Source organism: Macaca fascicularis, chromosome 6 (assembly GCF_037993035.2).
Source record: "Macaca fascicularis isolate 582-1 chromosome 6, T2T-MFA8v1.1".
NCBI lineage: Eukaryota > Metazoa > Chordata > Mammalia > Primates > Cercopithecidae > Macaca > Macaca fascicularis.
Window position 1 is genome coordinate 184,159,624 of NC_088380.1, and position 16,074 is coordinate 184,175,697.

A 16,074-nucleotide genomic window follows, 5' to 3' on the forward strand; every position below is an offset into this window, starting at 1 on the left:
CGAGTAGCTGGGACTACAGACGCCCGCCACCTTGCCCGGCTAGTTCTTTGTATTTTTTAGTGGAGACGGGGTTTCACCGCGTTAGCCAGGATGGTCTCGATCTCCTGACCTCGTGATCCGCCCGTCTCGGCCTCGCAAAGTGCTGGGATTACAGGCTTGAGCCACCGCGCCCGGCCATCACCCCCTTTTTCAAGTCTGTATTCCCACTCACAATCTAGTAATTTAAAAAAATTTTTGAGTAAAGTATGAAATTTTGTTAAAGGGCTACATATGTATAGTTTTGATATAAATGAAGCTATGTTTCACATGGTTAATTTACTTTGGTTGTTTGGAATTTCCAATGGTTTCTTATTTTACAGAATCCTGCCAAATTTTTAATGACTGTAGGGCAGGGTATAGGGATATTTTTACTGAGTAAATACCATTGCATGTACTAGAGGTATTCTGTTATGTTAACATATCCTATTAGAGATACATGATGAAACACATATGGATGAAATATGGAGTATAAGATGTTGCAAAATAACGTGGAAAGACGGGGATACAGATAAAAATAGAATGGCCATGAATTTGTAATCAGTGAGTCTAGGTGTTTATTATACTGGTTTTGTAGATGTTTGTAATTTTCTACAATATATCCTTTTTCAGTAGGAATTCAGAATAAACAAAGTGCTAAACATTTGAGTAAATCTAAATAACAGTTGACTATGAAAATAATAATGCCTTATGGTCTTAAATATATATGGCATTAAAATACACCACAACAATAAAATATCAGTATGGAGGCAGATGGAAATTAGTTTCCTTTACTTTCTGACAGGATGGTAGCAATCTTGATTAACTTCGGATTTTTATGAGTTAAATATTATTATTATTATAATAATTATTATTATTTTTAGACAGAGCCTAGCTCTGTCACCCAGGCTTGACTGCAGTGATGCAATCTCGGCTCACTGCAACCTCCGCCTCCTGGGTTCAAGCGATTCTCCTGCCTCAGCCTCCAGAGTAGCTATAGGTGTGTGCCACCACATCCGACTGATTTTTGTATTTTTAGTAGAGACAGGGTTTCACCACATTGGCCAGGCTGGTCTCAAACTCCTGACCTCAGGTGATCCACCCGCCTTGGCCTCCCAAAGTGCTAGCATGACAGATGTGAGCCATATACCCAGTGCAAATATTCATATTTTAATTTTGAAAATAACCTAAAACACACAACAGAAAGCAGAAAGCTTGGCCCGGCACAGTGGATCACGCCTGTAATTCCACCTACTCCGGAGGGTTAGGCAGGAGAATCTCTTAAACCCAGGAGGCAGAGGTTGCAGTGAGCCAAGATTGTGCCATTGCACTCCACCCTGGACCACAAGAGAAAAACTGTGTCTCAAAAAAAAAAAAAAAAAAAAAAAAAAGCAGAAAGTTCCCTTGTAATTTATTTTTTTGGAAGATTCATCCTGTAGATTTTCTCAGTTTGCGTCGCGCTGTATGCAGCCCTGTTATATGGTTTTACATATTTCTCTTACCTCTGCACAGTAGTCTCCCTTTATCTAGAAACTCATTTTTCACAGTATCAATTACCTGTAGTCAACCGAGGTCCAAAAATGAGTACAGTACAATACAGTTATTTTGGGGCAGAGAGGGAGAGAGAGCACATTCACATAACTTTTATTATAGTGTATTGATAACATTGGTCTTTTTTTTTTTTTTTTTTTTTGAGTTAGAGTCTTAACTCTCACCCAGGATGGGTGAGAGTGCAGTGGCATTATCTTGACTTACGAGATGGTAGCTGCAACTATAGACATGCACCACCATGCCCAGCGAATTTTTGTATTTTTATTAAAGACGGGATTTTGCCATGTTGGCTAGGCTGGTCTGAAGGGGTGGCCTGCCCCTCCACACCTGTGGGCGTTTCTTGTTAGGTGGAACAAGAGACTTGAGAAAAGAAATGAGACACAGAGACAAAGTATAGAGAAAGAAAAAGTGGGCCCAGGGGACCAGCGCTCAGCTTACAGAGGACCCACGCCGGCACCGGTCTCTGAGTTCCCTTAGTATTTATTGATAATTATCTTTACCATCTTAAAGATAAGGGAGTGGCAGGACAATAGGATCATCGAAGGGAGAAAATTAGCAGTAAGACATATGGACAAAGATCTCTGTGACATGAATAAGTTCAAAGGAAAATGCTGTGCCTTGATATGCATATGCAAACATCTCCTCAAACCTCTTAGCAGCATTGCACCAGCAAGTCCCGCCAGCAAGTCCCACCTTATGCTGTAAGGCGGTTTTCTCCTTTCTCAGTAAACAGAGCATACAATCGAGTTTTACACCGAGATGTTCCATTGCCCAGGACGGGCAGGATTTTTAACCAGCAAGCTGCCTTCAGGCACTTGTTTAACAAAGACACATCCCGCACAGCCCAAAATCCACCAAACCCGGAGTCACCACAGCACATGTCTCCTGCAAGGACAAGGTTGGGGGCAGGGTCACAGATCAACAGCATCCCAAACACAGAACCAAATGGAGTCTCCCATGTCCACCACTTTCTACATAGACACAGTAACAGGCTGATCTCTCTTTCTTTTCCCCACACTGGTCTCAACTCCTGACCTCAAGTGATCCACCTGCCTTGTCCTCCCAAAGTGCTGGGATTACAGGTGCGAGCCACCAGTCCCGGCCTAGGCTGAATGATCTAGATTGCCACTATTAGGAATGATTTTGGGGTTTTTGCCTTTTTTTGTTGTTTAAACTTTTTTCTCTGAGGTTCCAGAACTAGGAAAGTCAAGGTATAAATAGGGTCGAATAATCTGTATTGGAGGAGTGATGTTGCTATTAGTATTCTAGTCCTTTGGAATAATTCACCATTTTAATGAAAAGGAGAAAACTGTATGTAGTTCAGTCTTGATGAAGAGATTTTACTTTTTAAAATTAGCTTTATCCAAGGTATAATTTATATACCATAAAATTCATACATTTTGTGTATACAATCGAATAATATTTTGCAAATTTAATGTGTTATGCAACCATCTCTTTAAATCTGTTTTGGAGTGTTTCTGCCATCCCAGTAAAGATCCTTTTAATCTGTATATAGTTAATCCCTATTCCTACCACTAGCCCTAGAGAACCATTAGTTGACTGTCTCTGTAGATTTGCCTTTTCCCTGGACATTTAATATTAATGGAGTCATGCAATATGTGATCTTTTGTGTCTTGTTCTTCTCATTTGGTATATTTTTGAGATTTTAAAAAAACAGAAAACAAAAACCTACCATCTGTAATTTGCCCTCTTTTTTGCTAAATAGTATTCCACTGTAGGTATATGCCTAATTTTATTTATTCATTCATTCATTCATTGATTAATATTTGGGCTGTTTCAACTTTTTGGCTGTTTTATCATTTTAGTTGATAGTGTATACTCTGAGGTCTATGGCTATTGCTATACTCATCCAGTATTTGTCATTTATCTCTTTCTTCACAATACAATGACATTTTGTAGTTGTATAGTAGGCATGACATACTGGTTGTGTGGTAGGAATTAGGGCGTATTTGCTGAGAACCTTAGGGGTAGTGTGATTTGGCTCTTGCTTTGTTTGATATTTGCTACATATCCTGTATTAAGGTTTGCATAGTTACTCCTCTCTCCATTGACTTGTGCAGTTTTATGGATTTTGATATTTTCTTCCAGTATCCAAAAGGCCATATTCCTCCTTTGTTCCTGGTATATTCTTTATCTTAGCTTGGCAAATCACTTACTTTTTTGCCTCATGTTGCTCCTTTGTAGTAACAGTAGGTGAATTCTCCATGCTTTTCTAACTGAAAAGTGCTGTAACTGGGAGAGAACATAGGTAGGGAATTGGCGGGGTAGCTGAGGCAAGAAAGAAAGAGGGGAAACCTAGCAACAGCCAGGAAGCCTCTTTTTATATATTTTTTTATTTTTTTGAGATGGAGTGTTGCTCAGTCACCCAGGCTGGAGTGCAGTGGCACGATCTAGGCTCACTGCAACCTCGACCTCCCAGGTTCAAGTGATTCTTCTGCCTTAGCCTCTTGAGTATCTGCGACTACAGGTATGCACCACCACGCCTGGCTAGTTTTTGTATTTTTAGTAGAGACGGGGCTTCACCATGTTGGCCAGGCTGGTCTCAAACTCTCGACTTCAAGTAATCTGCCTGCTTCAACCTCCCAAAATGCTGAGATTACAGGCATGAGCCACTGCATCCCACCCAGGAAGCATCTTTTTTAAATTCATTCAGTTGTCACCAAGCTGTTTCACTTACAATATGTTACTCTATTTATTTTTTATTTATTTTTATTTTTTAGACAAAGTCTCACTCTGTTGTCCAGGCTGGAGTGCAGTGGCGCTGTCTCAGCTCACTGCAACCTCTGCCTCCTGGGTTCAAGTGATTCTCTTGCCTCAGCCTGAGTATATTACTCTATTTTTTATTTAGGGAAAGAATTGGTAGACTTTTATTGAAGTGCCAGATAGTAAATTATTTTTATTTTTATTTTTATTTTATTTATTTATTTATTTTTTTGAGATGGAGTCTCGCTCTGTCGCCCATTCTGGAGTGCAGTGGAGCAATGTCGGCTCACTGCAAGCTCCACCTCCTGGGTTCATGCCATTCTCCTGCCTCAGCCTCCCGAGTAGCTGGGACTACAGGTGCCCGCCACCATGCCCAGCTAATTTTTTTGTATTTTTAGTAGAGATGGGGTTTCACTGTGTTAACCAGGATGGTCTCGATCTCCTGATCTTGTGATCTGCCCGCCTCGGCCTCCCAAAGTGCTGGGATTACAGGCGTGAGCCACCGCGCCCGGCCCAGATAGTAAATATTTTAGGTTTTATGATCCATAAGGTCTCTGTCACCTAGTAGATGTATCCAGTACAGAATTTCTCACTTTAATTTCCAATGTTTTGTGCTATCTGCTGGTTTCATTGTGAGCTGCAAGGAAATAGAGAACTGGAGGATTGAAGCCTAGTCTGAGAAGTTACTCTATGAGAGAAGCAAACCCCAAAGGTAGAGTGGAAACAGCAATTATAAGAGGAAACGTGGCCGGGCATGGTGGTTCAAGCCTATAATCCCAGCACTTTGGGAGGCTGAGGCGAGCAGATCACCTGAGGTCAGGAGTTTGAGACCAGCTGGGCCAACATGATGAAACCCTGTCTGTCTACTAAAAAATACAAAAAATTAGCCAGGCATGGTGGCATGTACCTGTAGTCCCAGCTACTCGGGAGACTGAGGCACAAGAATCACTTGAACCCATGAGGTGGAGGTTGCAGTGAACCGAGATCACATCATTGCACTTCAACCTGGGCGACAAAGCAAGACTCTGTCTCAAAAAAAGGAAACGCAACAAGACTTAGCCTATGGAACATGCCAAGAAGAAGACAAAGGAGGGAGACTGTCTAGGATTGAGATCCAATTTGTGTGAGGCGGGTAGTGATGGAGGGGGAAAAGGGGCATGATATGATAGCATAGGGACCTGTTTTAATGAAGAGTGTTCGTGGGGAGTTTTGAGAAACTTTGGGATGGAATTATGACCTTGCCACCTCAATAATTAACTAATTTGATGGGTTTGTGTAAGTCACCACCCTGCCCCCACTTTGAGACAGGGTTTTGTTCTGTTGTCCAGGCTGAAGTGCAGTGGCACAATCCTAGCTCATTGCAGCCTCGAACTCCTGGGTTCAAGCGATCCTCCCGCCTCAACCTCCCAAATAGCTGGGACTACAGACACGTGCCACCACGCCTAGCTAATATTGTAACTTTTTGTAAGGATGAGGTCTCACCATGTTCCCCAGGCTTGTGTTGAACTCTCCTGGGTTCAAGTAATCCTCCTGCCTGTCCCTTCGAAAGTACTTGAATTACAGGCGTGGGCCACTTTGCCTAGCTGTTTTCACCATTACTTTGAAGAAATATGTATGCTTTGATATTTTGATCATAAAACACGACAAGATTATTATTTTTTGAGACAGAGGCTAAAGTTCGGTGGCGCAATCTCAACTCACTACAGCCTCCACCTTCCGGGTTCAAGCAATTCTCCTGCCTCACCCTCCTGAGTAGCTGGGACTACAGGCGTGTGTCACTACACAATTTCTGTATTTTTAGTAGAGACGGGATTTTTCCATGTTGGCCAGGCTGGTCTTGAACTCCTGACCTCAGGTGATTCACCGACCTCGGCCTCCCAAAGTGCTGGGATTATAGGCATGAGCCACTGCGCCCGACCCGTGACAAGATTTTTTTAAAGGATGTACCGAAGATTCCATTTTTAATCTTTCAATTCTTTTCTTTTCTTTTGATCCATAAAGCAATTGCATATATATTAAATCTTATTCTCCTGCCTTTTGCGTATATGACATACACTTTTGTGTTATTTGGATAATTACATATAATTAATTATATATATTATTATTTTATATTTACAGATAGGGTTTCACTGTGTCATTCAGGCTTGAGTGCGGTGGCACTATCTTGGCTTACTGCAGCCCTTATCTCCTGGGCTGAAGCCATCCTCCTGCTTCAGTCTCCCATGTAGTTGGGACCACAGGTGTGTGCCATCACAGGCAGCTATTGTTTTATGTTTAGTAGAGGCATGGTCTCACTTTGTTGCCCAGGGTGTTCTTGAACTCCTGGACTCAAACCATCTGCTCATCTTGGCCTCCCATGCCTTTTATGTTTTTTGATAATTCTGTTTAGATGTATAGTTCTCAGTTTTTTAGCATGAGACAATAAATACAACCATATGATACTAAAATGATGAATTGTTTGTAAAGTGGTTTTGAAATTTATATGGTAGTGTCAATTATATAATATTCTGTTGAAATGTCATTCTGATATTCTACATAATCCATAGATATATTGTTTTTTTGTTTTTGCTTTTGTTTTTTTTTCTGAGACGGAGTCTTGCTCTGTTACCCGGGCTGGAGTGCAGTGGCCGGATCTCAGCTCACTGCAAGCTCCCCCTGCCGAGTTTACGCCGTTCTCCTGCCTCAGCCTCCCAAGTAGCTGGGACTACAGGCGCCCGCCACCTCGCCCGGCTAGTTTTTTTGTACTTTTTAGTAGAGACAGGGTTTCACCGTGTTAGCCAGGATGGTCTCGATCTCCTGACCTTGTGATCCGCCCGTCTCCGCCTCCCAAAGTGCTGGGATTACAGGCTTGAGCCACCGCGCCTGGCCGATATATTGTTTAAAATGCAGGTTGAGCATTCCTAATCCGAAAATCCAAAATGCTCCAAAATTGAAATCTTTTTGACCACAGTTGACCTCATGCAATGCGTCAGTCAGAACACAGGAACTCACAGCACAGTTTATTCAACGTCCCCCAGGGAAAAACTATCCTTCCAGCCCCCTTCAGCTTAGATGTATCTTTTACGTTCATGGCCGGATTTTCCCATGCAATTATACCCGTAAAAGGTGATAAAATGGCACACATGCAGGCTGGATGCACCAAGAGAAAGTTTTCCAAAATAACCCACATGGGGCAAAAGCCTCCTTGCATTATTCATTGTGTTTTTAAATTTAAAACAATTTCTTTTCCTGTTTTGTGGTATAAAGATTTTGTTGAACTTTTCAGAAAGCCTGAAGATATCACCATGGATAAGAATAATAAGAAAAGAGGAAGAATTTATGTATTGCGCAGAAAGTAAGTCAGGCTCTTGGAGAAACTAGACAGTGGTGTAAGTGTGAAACATCTTACAGAAGAGTATGGTATTAGAATGACCACCATGTATGATATGAAGAAACAGGAGGATAACTGTTGATGTTCTGTGCTGAAGGTGATTAACAAAAGTTAATGAAATATAGAAAAACACTACATGAAACTAATAATGAAGATCTTCATTGTGTATTGAGAGTGGATCTATCAGCAGTGCATGAACACATGCAACTTACTGTGTACTAATCATGAAATAAAGATATATCATGATGAACTGAAAATTGAAAGGAACTGTGAATATTCAACAGGCTGGTTGCAGAAATTTCTGAAAAATCATGGTATTGACCTTTTAAACATTTGTGGTGATAGGGCCAGGAATGGTGGCCTATGCCTATAATCCCAGCACTTGGGAGGCCGAGGCAGGCAGATCACGTGAGGTCTGGAGTTTGAGACCAGCTTGGCCGATGTGGTGAAACCCCATCTCTCCTAAAAATATAAAGATTAGCTGGGCGTGGTGGCATGTGCCCATGATCCCAGTTACTTGGGAGAGTGAGGCAGGAGAATCAGTTGAACCCGGGAGACGGAGGTTGCAGTGAGCCGAGATCATGTCATTGCACTCCAGCCTGGGCAACAAGAGCGAAAAACTCTGTCTTAAAAAAAAAAAGAGAGAGAGAGAGAAATTTGTGGTGATAAAGCATCTGCTGATCTTGAAGCAGCAGAGATTCATTGGTGACTTTGCTGAGGTTATTGTTGATGAAAATCTGCCACTAGAACCAGTATATAATAATGCTAGTGAAAAAATCACTGTTTTGGTACTGTCCCAGAAGGACACTGCCTGCAGCTGATGAGATAGCCCCTACAGGAATTCAGGATGACTAGGACAGAATAACTGTGCTGGGATGTGCTAATTAAGCAGGCATGTGTAAGTGTAAACTTGCTATGATAGGCAAAAGCTTGTGTTCTTACTCTTAGTGATTTCAAGGCGTGAATTTATTTTATTTTCTTTTTTTGGAGATAGTCTCGCTCTGTTGTCCAGGCTTAAGTGCAGTGCTGAATTACGGCTCACAGTATCCTTGATCTTCCAGACTCAAGCATTCCTCCCTGGTGGCTGGGATTACAGCTATGTGCTACTATGCTTGGCTAATTTTTTTTATTTTTACTAGAGATGGGGTCTCACTATGTTAACTAGGCTGGTATTGAGCTCCTGGGCTCAAGTGATCTTCCTGCATTGGCTTCCCTAAGTGCTATGATTACAGGCGTGAGCCACTGCACTGAGTCCCAAGGCATGAATTTTTTTTTTTTTAAAGTTTGGCTCTGTCACCCAGCTTGGAGTGCAGTGGCTAGATCTTGGCTCACTGCATCCTCTGCCTCCCGGGTTCAAGTGATTCTCGTGCCTCAGCATCTGGAGTAGCTTGCATTATAGACGTGAGCCACCATGCCCGGCTAATTTTTTTTCTTTTTAAGTGGAGACAGGCTTTCACCACATTGGCCAGGCTGGTCTTGAACTCCTGAGCCACCACACCTGACCCACAGGCATGAATTTCTTACCAGTTCGTTATTATGCTAACAGAAAGGCATGGGTATCTAGGGACATCTTTTCTGATTGGTTCCACAAACATTTTGTAGCAGTAGTTGGTGCTTATTTCAGGGAAGCTGGACTGGATGATGACTGTTCCTCCTTGAAAACTCTTCGGCTCATCCTGCAGCTGAAGTTTTATCAAAAATAATGTTTATGCCACGTGCTTTCCCTGAAGTGTGACTTCACTGCCATATGACCAGGGAATCCCTAGATTGATGAAGAGTAAATATAAAAATGCTTTCTTGAACAGTACGCTGGCAGCTGTGAATAGATGTATGCGTGTGAAAGGGTTTCAAAAGAAGTGAAGGATGCCATATATACTGTTGTCAGTGCCTGGAACACAGTGACTAAAGGTACAGCTGTGCATGCCTGGCACAACTTCTGACCTTCAACTGTGTTCACTGATGATAATGAACAAGGTGGTGATTTTGATGACCTTCTTCAGTAAGGTGAGAAAAATATGTAACATGCTTACATATGTAAAAAGTATACCTTCAGTTTGTCAGTAAGCTGGAAGAAGTGGATAACAAGAAAGCTTTTAATATTGACAGAGAGGCTCCAGTTTCTTTGTTCAACCATGGTGATAGATCTGAATCAGGGTGATTGTGATAATGAAGATGACATTAACACTGCAGAAAAAGTACCTATAGATGACATGGTTAATGTATGTGATGGGCTTATTGAAGGACCAGAGCAGTGTTCGTTCATAACAGAAAAAGAAATCATGTCAGTTTATAAAATGAGAGCCTTGGGCCGGGTGCAGTGTCTCGCGCCTGTAATCCCAGCACTTTGGGAGTCCAAGGCGGGCAGATCACATGAGGTCAGGAGTTCGAGAACACCTGGCCAACATGGTGAAACCCTGTCTCTACTAAAAATACAAAATTAGCCGGATGTGGTGGCAGGCGCCTGTAATCCTAACTACTCAGGAGGCTGAGGCAGGAGAGTTGCTTGATCCTGGGAGGCGAAGGTTGTAGTGAGCTGAGATCATGCCACTGCACCCCTGCCTGGGTGACAGAGCTAGACCCCGTCTCAAAAAGTAAATAAATGAATAAATACTGCATTTAAATGAGTTAAATACTGCATTTAAAATGAGATCTTTCTAGACAATACTTGTCAATGAGACAGATGACTTTAGAGGAAACATTTTAAAAAGCCATCCCACAGAATGCCTCTTTATTCCTAGAGGACTTCCTGGCTTCTCAACTGCTGCTGATGATGTTTCTTCTTACCTTATAAAATAAAACAGTATACAGTAACCTTTTAATCAAAACACAGCATCGTAGATGGAGACACAAAGCCTGACGTTGTAATTACTGTTTTTTATGAGCTGATACAAGTATTCTAGTGATGCTCCTGTGCTGCTTAGCTACCCTGAACCACATTACTTTCTCACTGTATTAATGGCATGTCATATTTTTACTGTTAAGTACTTATGTGTGAATAAGTGTAAGAAAATGTTTGCCTGTCAGTAGCATATAAATTCAGAGGCAGTAATGATGGTAATGTCAAACAACCACAGATATTCCACATGGGTGGCTGAGATAATGACACTTTTGCTTTCTTATGGTTCACTGTACACAAACTTTGTATAATGCAGAAAATAAATATTTTGTAAAGTTACCTTCAGGCTGTGTGTATAAAAGATGTATATAATACATAAATGAATTTGGTGTTTCAACTTGGGTCCCATCCCCAAGATAACTTACTATATATATGCAAATATTCCAAAATAAGAAAAATTCTGAATCACTTCAGATCCCAAGCATTTCAGATAAAGCATACTTAACCTGTAACTGAAGATGTATTTTACCCGTTAACCTGTTCTAGATGCTATTTCTTTTTTTTTTCTTTTTGGTATATATTGGCTTTATATGTACAGGTGTCAGTGACCATAAGACCTGGCTTTAAATTTAACCTTTTCCTCAATATTGGATGGGCCACATATATTCTGTAATATACATATATAAGGTAACACAAGCCCTTTTGTCTCCCCTAGCTCCTTTTGCATATGAGAAAACATAAGCCATTTTGTGCCTTTTGCATCTTAAGCCATAGTCTATTTTACTATGTGGTTTCCCGTCTGGTTACTTTTGGGAGTATCAGATGGTCTCATAAAAACAGTGGGTTTTCCTGAAGCTTTTTGATTAATATTGAATGTGTTTATCATCTTTTAGCTGTGCGGTCAGAGAAGAAACGCCTTAGGAAGCCAAGCAAGTGGCTTTTGGAATATACAGAAGAATATGATCAGATATTTGCTCCTAAGAAAAAACAAAAGAAGGTACAGGAGCAGGTGCACAAGGTATGTTGCAAAATTTCGGCAAACTTTCACTGGTCCTTAGGAAACTGCAATTTTATCTTCAGTGTCATACTTTACCTTCATGAAACAATAATTTGTTTAACTGGGGATCTTGTTTTTTATTCTTAGCTTCTAGCACAGTACTTAGGATTCAGTGGTTATTCAGGAAATATATAAATGAGTCTACATATTGTATTTCTTTATGTATATATTTTTCCCTCTTTGCCTTCAAAGAGTATTTAATGACTTAGGAATATTGTTATGATTTAATCTTAAGTAAATATATAGGATATAAAGTGAAATATATATAGTCTGACCCTAATTTCAAAAGTAAATATATCTTATTTGTCTTATTTTTTAATTCAGTTTTTAAAAAATGCAGTATTTAAGAGACATTTTGACATTCTACCCCTACATAGTTTAATATGTAGTTTAAAAATGGAGCATTTGCCAGGCGCGGTGGCTCACGCCTATAATCCCAGCACTTTGGGAGGCCGAGGTGGGCAGATCACAAGGTCAGGAGATCGAGACCATACTGGCTAATATGGTGAAACCTCGTCTCTACTAAAAAAATACAAAAAATTAGCTCGGCATGGTGGCAGGCACCTGTGGTCCCAAGCTGCTCGGAAGCCTGAGGCAGGAGAATGGCGTGAACCCGGGAGGTGGAGCTTGCAGTGAGCCGAGATCAGGCCACTGCACCCCAGCCTGGGTGATAGAACGAGACTCCGTCTCAAAAAAAAAAAAAAAAGAGCATTTTCCTTTATAATCAGTTTAACATATTTACATCTTATATAAGATCTGTTTATCTGACATCAACTGTCTTTCAAATTTCACCAGTTATCCCCTAACCTTTACCTTTGGATTATTCATACCAGGACTCAGTCTAGGACTGCTCATTGTAACTGGTTGTTATGGTTCTCAAATCACTTTGAATTCAGAATAATCCCTTTTTTCACGATCATGATCATGTCTATAAGAGAGTGACATGTAAAGTTATCTACTTTCTGTATTTGTGTAATTGCTTCCTTATAGGTGTCAGTTAGATTGTTTTCTCTATCTCCTGTTCTCTGTAAAGGGGAAGATAGAACCTATCAGTTTGATAGATTGAAGTTGAACATTTTTAGCTAGACTATCAGAGATGATGATGTGTAATATAGAATTGCATACTAGAGGGTTAAAAAAAGGAATGTTTTATTCCCATCAGCCATTCCCTGACAGTTTGTTCTTTCTTTTTTAAAATTGAGACAGCGGCCGGGCGCGGTGGCTCAAGCCTGTAATCCCAGCACTTTGGGAGGCCGAGACGGGCAGATCACTTGGTCAGGAGATCGAGACCATCCTGGCTAACATGGTGAAACTCCGTCTCTACTAAAAAAATACAAAAAACTAGCCGGGCGAGGTGGCGGGCACCTGTAGTCCCAGCAACTTGGGAAGCTGAGGCGGGAGAATGGCGTAAACCCAGGAGGCGGAGCTTGCAGTGAGCTGAGATCCGGCCACTGCTTTCCAGCCCGGCTGACAGAGCAAGACTCTGTCTCAAAAAAAAATAAAAATAAAAAAAATAAATTTTGAGACAGCATCTTGCCCAAGCTGGAGTGCAGAGATGCATAAACACGGTTCACTACAGCCTTGACCTCCTGGGTTTAAGCAGTCCTTCCATCTCAGCCTCCTGAGTAGTTGGGACCACAGGTGCACACTACCACACCTGGCTAAGTTTTAACAACAATTTTTTTGTAGAGGCGGTGTCCCACTATGTTGCCCTGGCTGATCTCGAATTCCTGGGCTCCAGTGATCTTTCTGGCTCAACCTCCCAGAGTGTCAGGATTACAGGTGTGAGCCACCATGCCCAGCTTCCCTGATGGTTTTTTTGAAAACCCCAGTTGAAGATCTTTACCTATATCAATAATATCATTAGAGGTTACAAAATGAAGACTTTCAGATTTTATTACTTTCTCTATTTTTATTAACTGATAGTCTCTTTCATTAACTGGACTCTATTATTGTCCTGAAATACTTGAAAGGCAGAATAAGTGCTTCTTTCTTTCCCATTAATTACCAGTTGTAACATTAAAGAGTTCATTAGTAGTTGTTTTAATTGGAGACATTAGAGCAGTCTTTTCTCCCTGCTTTTGAATTATTGTTGTGGACTTATCAATATTATAGCTTCAGTGTCTCAGTCAACTTCATTTAATTTTGATTTATATATATATATAACACAAATTTTATTTTATTCTTTTTTATTTATTTATTTTTTATTTTTTTATTTTTTTGAGACGGAGTCTCACTCTGTCACCCAGGCTGGAGTGCAGTGGCGTGATCTCGGCTCACTGCAAGCTCCAGGGTTCACACCATTCTCCTGTCTCAGCCTCCCGAGTAGCTGGGACTACAGGTGCCTGCCACCATGCCTGGCTAAATTTTTTCATTTTTAGGTAGAGATGGAGTTTCACCGTGTTAGCGAGGGTGGTCTTGATCTCCTGACCTCGTGATCTGCCCACCTCGGCCTCCCAAAGTTCTGGGATTATAGGCATGAGCCACTGTGTCCGGCCTATTTTATCCTTTTTTTTTTTTGAGACGGAGTCTCGCTCTGTCGCCCAGGCTGGAGTGCAGTGGTGCAATCTCCGCTCATTGCAAGCTCCACCGCCTCCGGAGTTCACGCCATTCTCCTGTCTCAGCCTCCCTAGAAGCTGGGACTACAGTCGCCCGCCACCACGCCCGGCTAATTTTTTTGCATTTTTAGTAGAGACGGGGTTTCACCGTGTTCGCCAGGATGGTCTCGATCTCCTGACCTCATGATTCGCCCGCCTCGGCCTCCCAAAGTGCTGGGATTACAGGCGTGAGCCACCCTGCCCGGCCTATCCATTTTTAAGTGTACAGTTCAGTGGCATGAAGCACAGTTACATTGTTGTGCAACCATCTCCACCATCCATCTCCATACTTTTTTTCATCTTACCAAGCTAAAAGTCAATACCCCCTAACCAATAACTCCCTTTTCTGCTCAGCCCCTGGCAATTGCCATTCTATTTTCTGTCTTAAGAATTTTCTTATTCTAGATACCTCATATACTTGAAATCATATGATTTTTGTTCTTTGTGTCTAAGTAATTTCCCTTAGAATACATAATGTCTTCAAGGTTCATCTACTTTTTGTAGCCTTTGTCAGAATTTCATTCCTTTTAAAGTGCGTTATTCTTTTTGACACTTAAATTACAACAGTTTTGGCCTGTGGACTCTATTTTTATTTTTTGTTCTTAGGTAAGTTCCCGCTGTGAAGAGGAAAGCCTTCTAGCCCGAGGTCGATCTAGTGCTCAGAACAAGCAGGTGGACGAGAATTCTTTGATTTCAACCAAAGAAGAGCCTCCAGTTCTTGAAAGGGAGGCTCCGTTTTTGGAGGGCCCCTTGGCTCAGTCAGAACTTGGAGGTGGACATGCTGAGTTGCCGCAGCTGACCTTGTCTGTGCCTGTGGCTCCGGAAGTCTCTCCACGGCCTGCCCTTGAGTCTGAGGAATTGCTAGTTAAAACGCCAGGTAAGGTGGGGTTGGGGTCTCAGTATTTGAGCAGATATGATTAGAGGAAGCAGGAGATTTTAGTATGTTTTGATGTAAAGCCAACATTTTATCTGTATACAATAAACTACCCCCCTTTGTCCTGGGAAATACTTAAAATGATGGCTAATTAGATATAGTTACTAACCACGAATTGTGGCACGCTATCAAGATGTATTTTTAATAAATATGCTCCTTGCTCCAGTGTTGCTCTTCATGATTGTTGATCAGCCACTGTGTAAATTAACAACCAGGATAACAGGGCTTCAAGAGGGGCACTGCACATTAGTGGAAAAAGCATTATGCTTCAAGTGCTGGCTCCACCAATCCTTGTGTTACTTGGGAAGTTGTTTAATCTCTGAACTTGTTTCCTCATTTGTAAAATGGAGATCATAATGTATTAATGTATAATATGATATACCTGACAACATAGTAATTACCAGTTCATTAGAAGTTAATTACCAGTTACTTCTCACTTGATGATTCTTTATATATCACCTGGGGAGAGTTGGATCTAAACATATTGTCTCTAATTCACCTCGTACCTATTGAATATTATAGTCAGTCAAGGAATGGGAAGAATCCTCTTTTCTGTACCCCTTTACATTTAGATGTAACTTTTTAACATTATCAACAGTAGCTTTTGATGTTACTACTTAAAGAAACGATTCCAATTGTGCTTAAACTAGTTGGGTATAATAAAAAAGATTTTTGAAAGAATAGTAAAGATAGTTATTATTTCAGTACCTACTACGTGCCAAACTCTATTAAGTCAGCTCTTTTATGTAATTCTTGAGTGATCCTATGAATTATCTTTTACCTACTGAATTTTATTTACTTAGGGGCAGAGCAGGAACTGTAATCTTGGTCCATTTATGACCATTATCCAAGCTCTGTTTCACTCCACTTCTTATTTTGTCCTCACCAACAATTGGTTGCTATAAAGAGAATTCTGTCCTTTTGATTTCTCCCTTAGTTATTTTGTGATTTAAAGTCACCACACACACATCCCTCACATTAGTTTGTGCT

The 16,074-nt window shown here is 41.0% G+C and overlaps 1 protein-coding gene across 20 annotated transcripts in view; it reads left to right on the top strand.

The window, feature by feature from the left end:
* Window positions 1-16,074, top strand: part of NSD1 (nuclear receptor binding SET domain protein 1) — a 179,158-nt gene that overhangs the window by 102,146 nt on the left and 60,938 nt on the right. For 18 of the 20 annotated variants that reach the window (XR_012414421.1, XM_045394572.2, XM_045394579.2 and 15 more), the window contains 2 exons: window positions 11,390-11,514; window positions 14,757-15,027. Coding sequence is in view for 17 of the 20 variants with exons in the window: in XM_045394572.2 (XP_045250507.2) it covers window positions 11,390-11,514; window positions 14,757-15,027 (396 nt within the window). In the remaining 3 variants the exon portion in view is untranslated. The remainder of the gene's footprint in view (window positions 1-11,389; window positions 11,515-14,756; window positions 15,028-16,074) is intronic. The other 2 variants (XR_012414422.1, XM_073994827.1) reach the window with 1 other exon arrangement.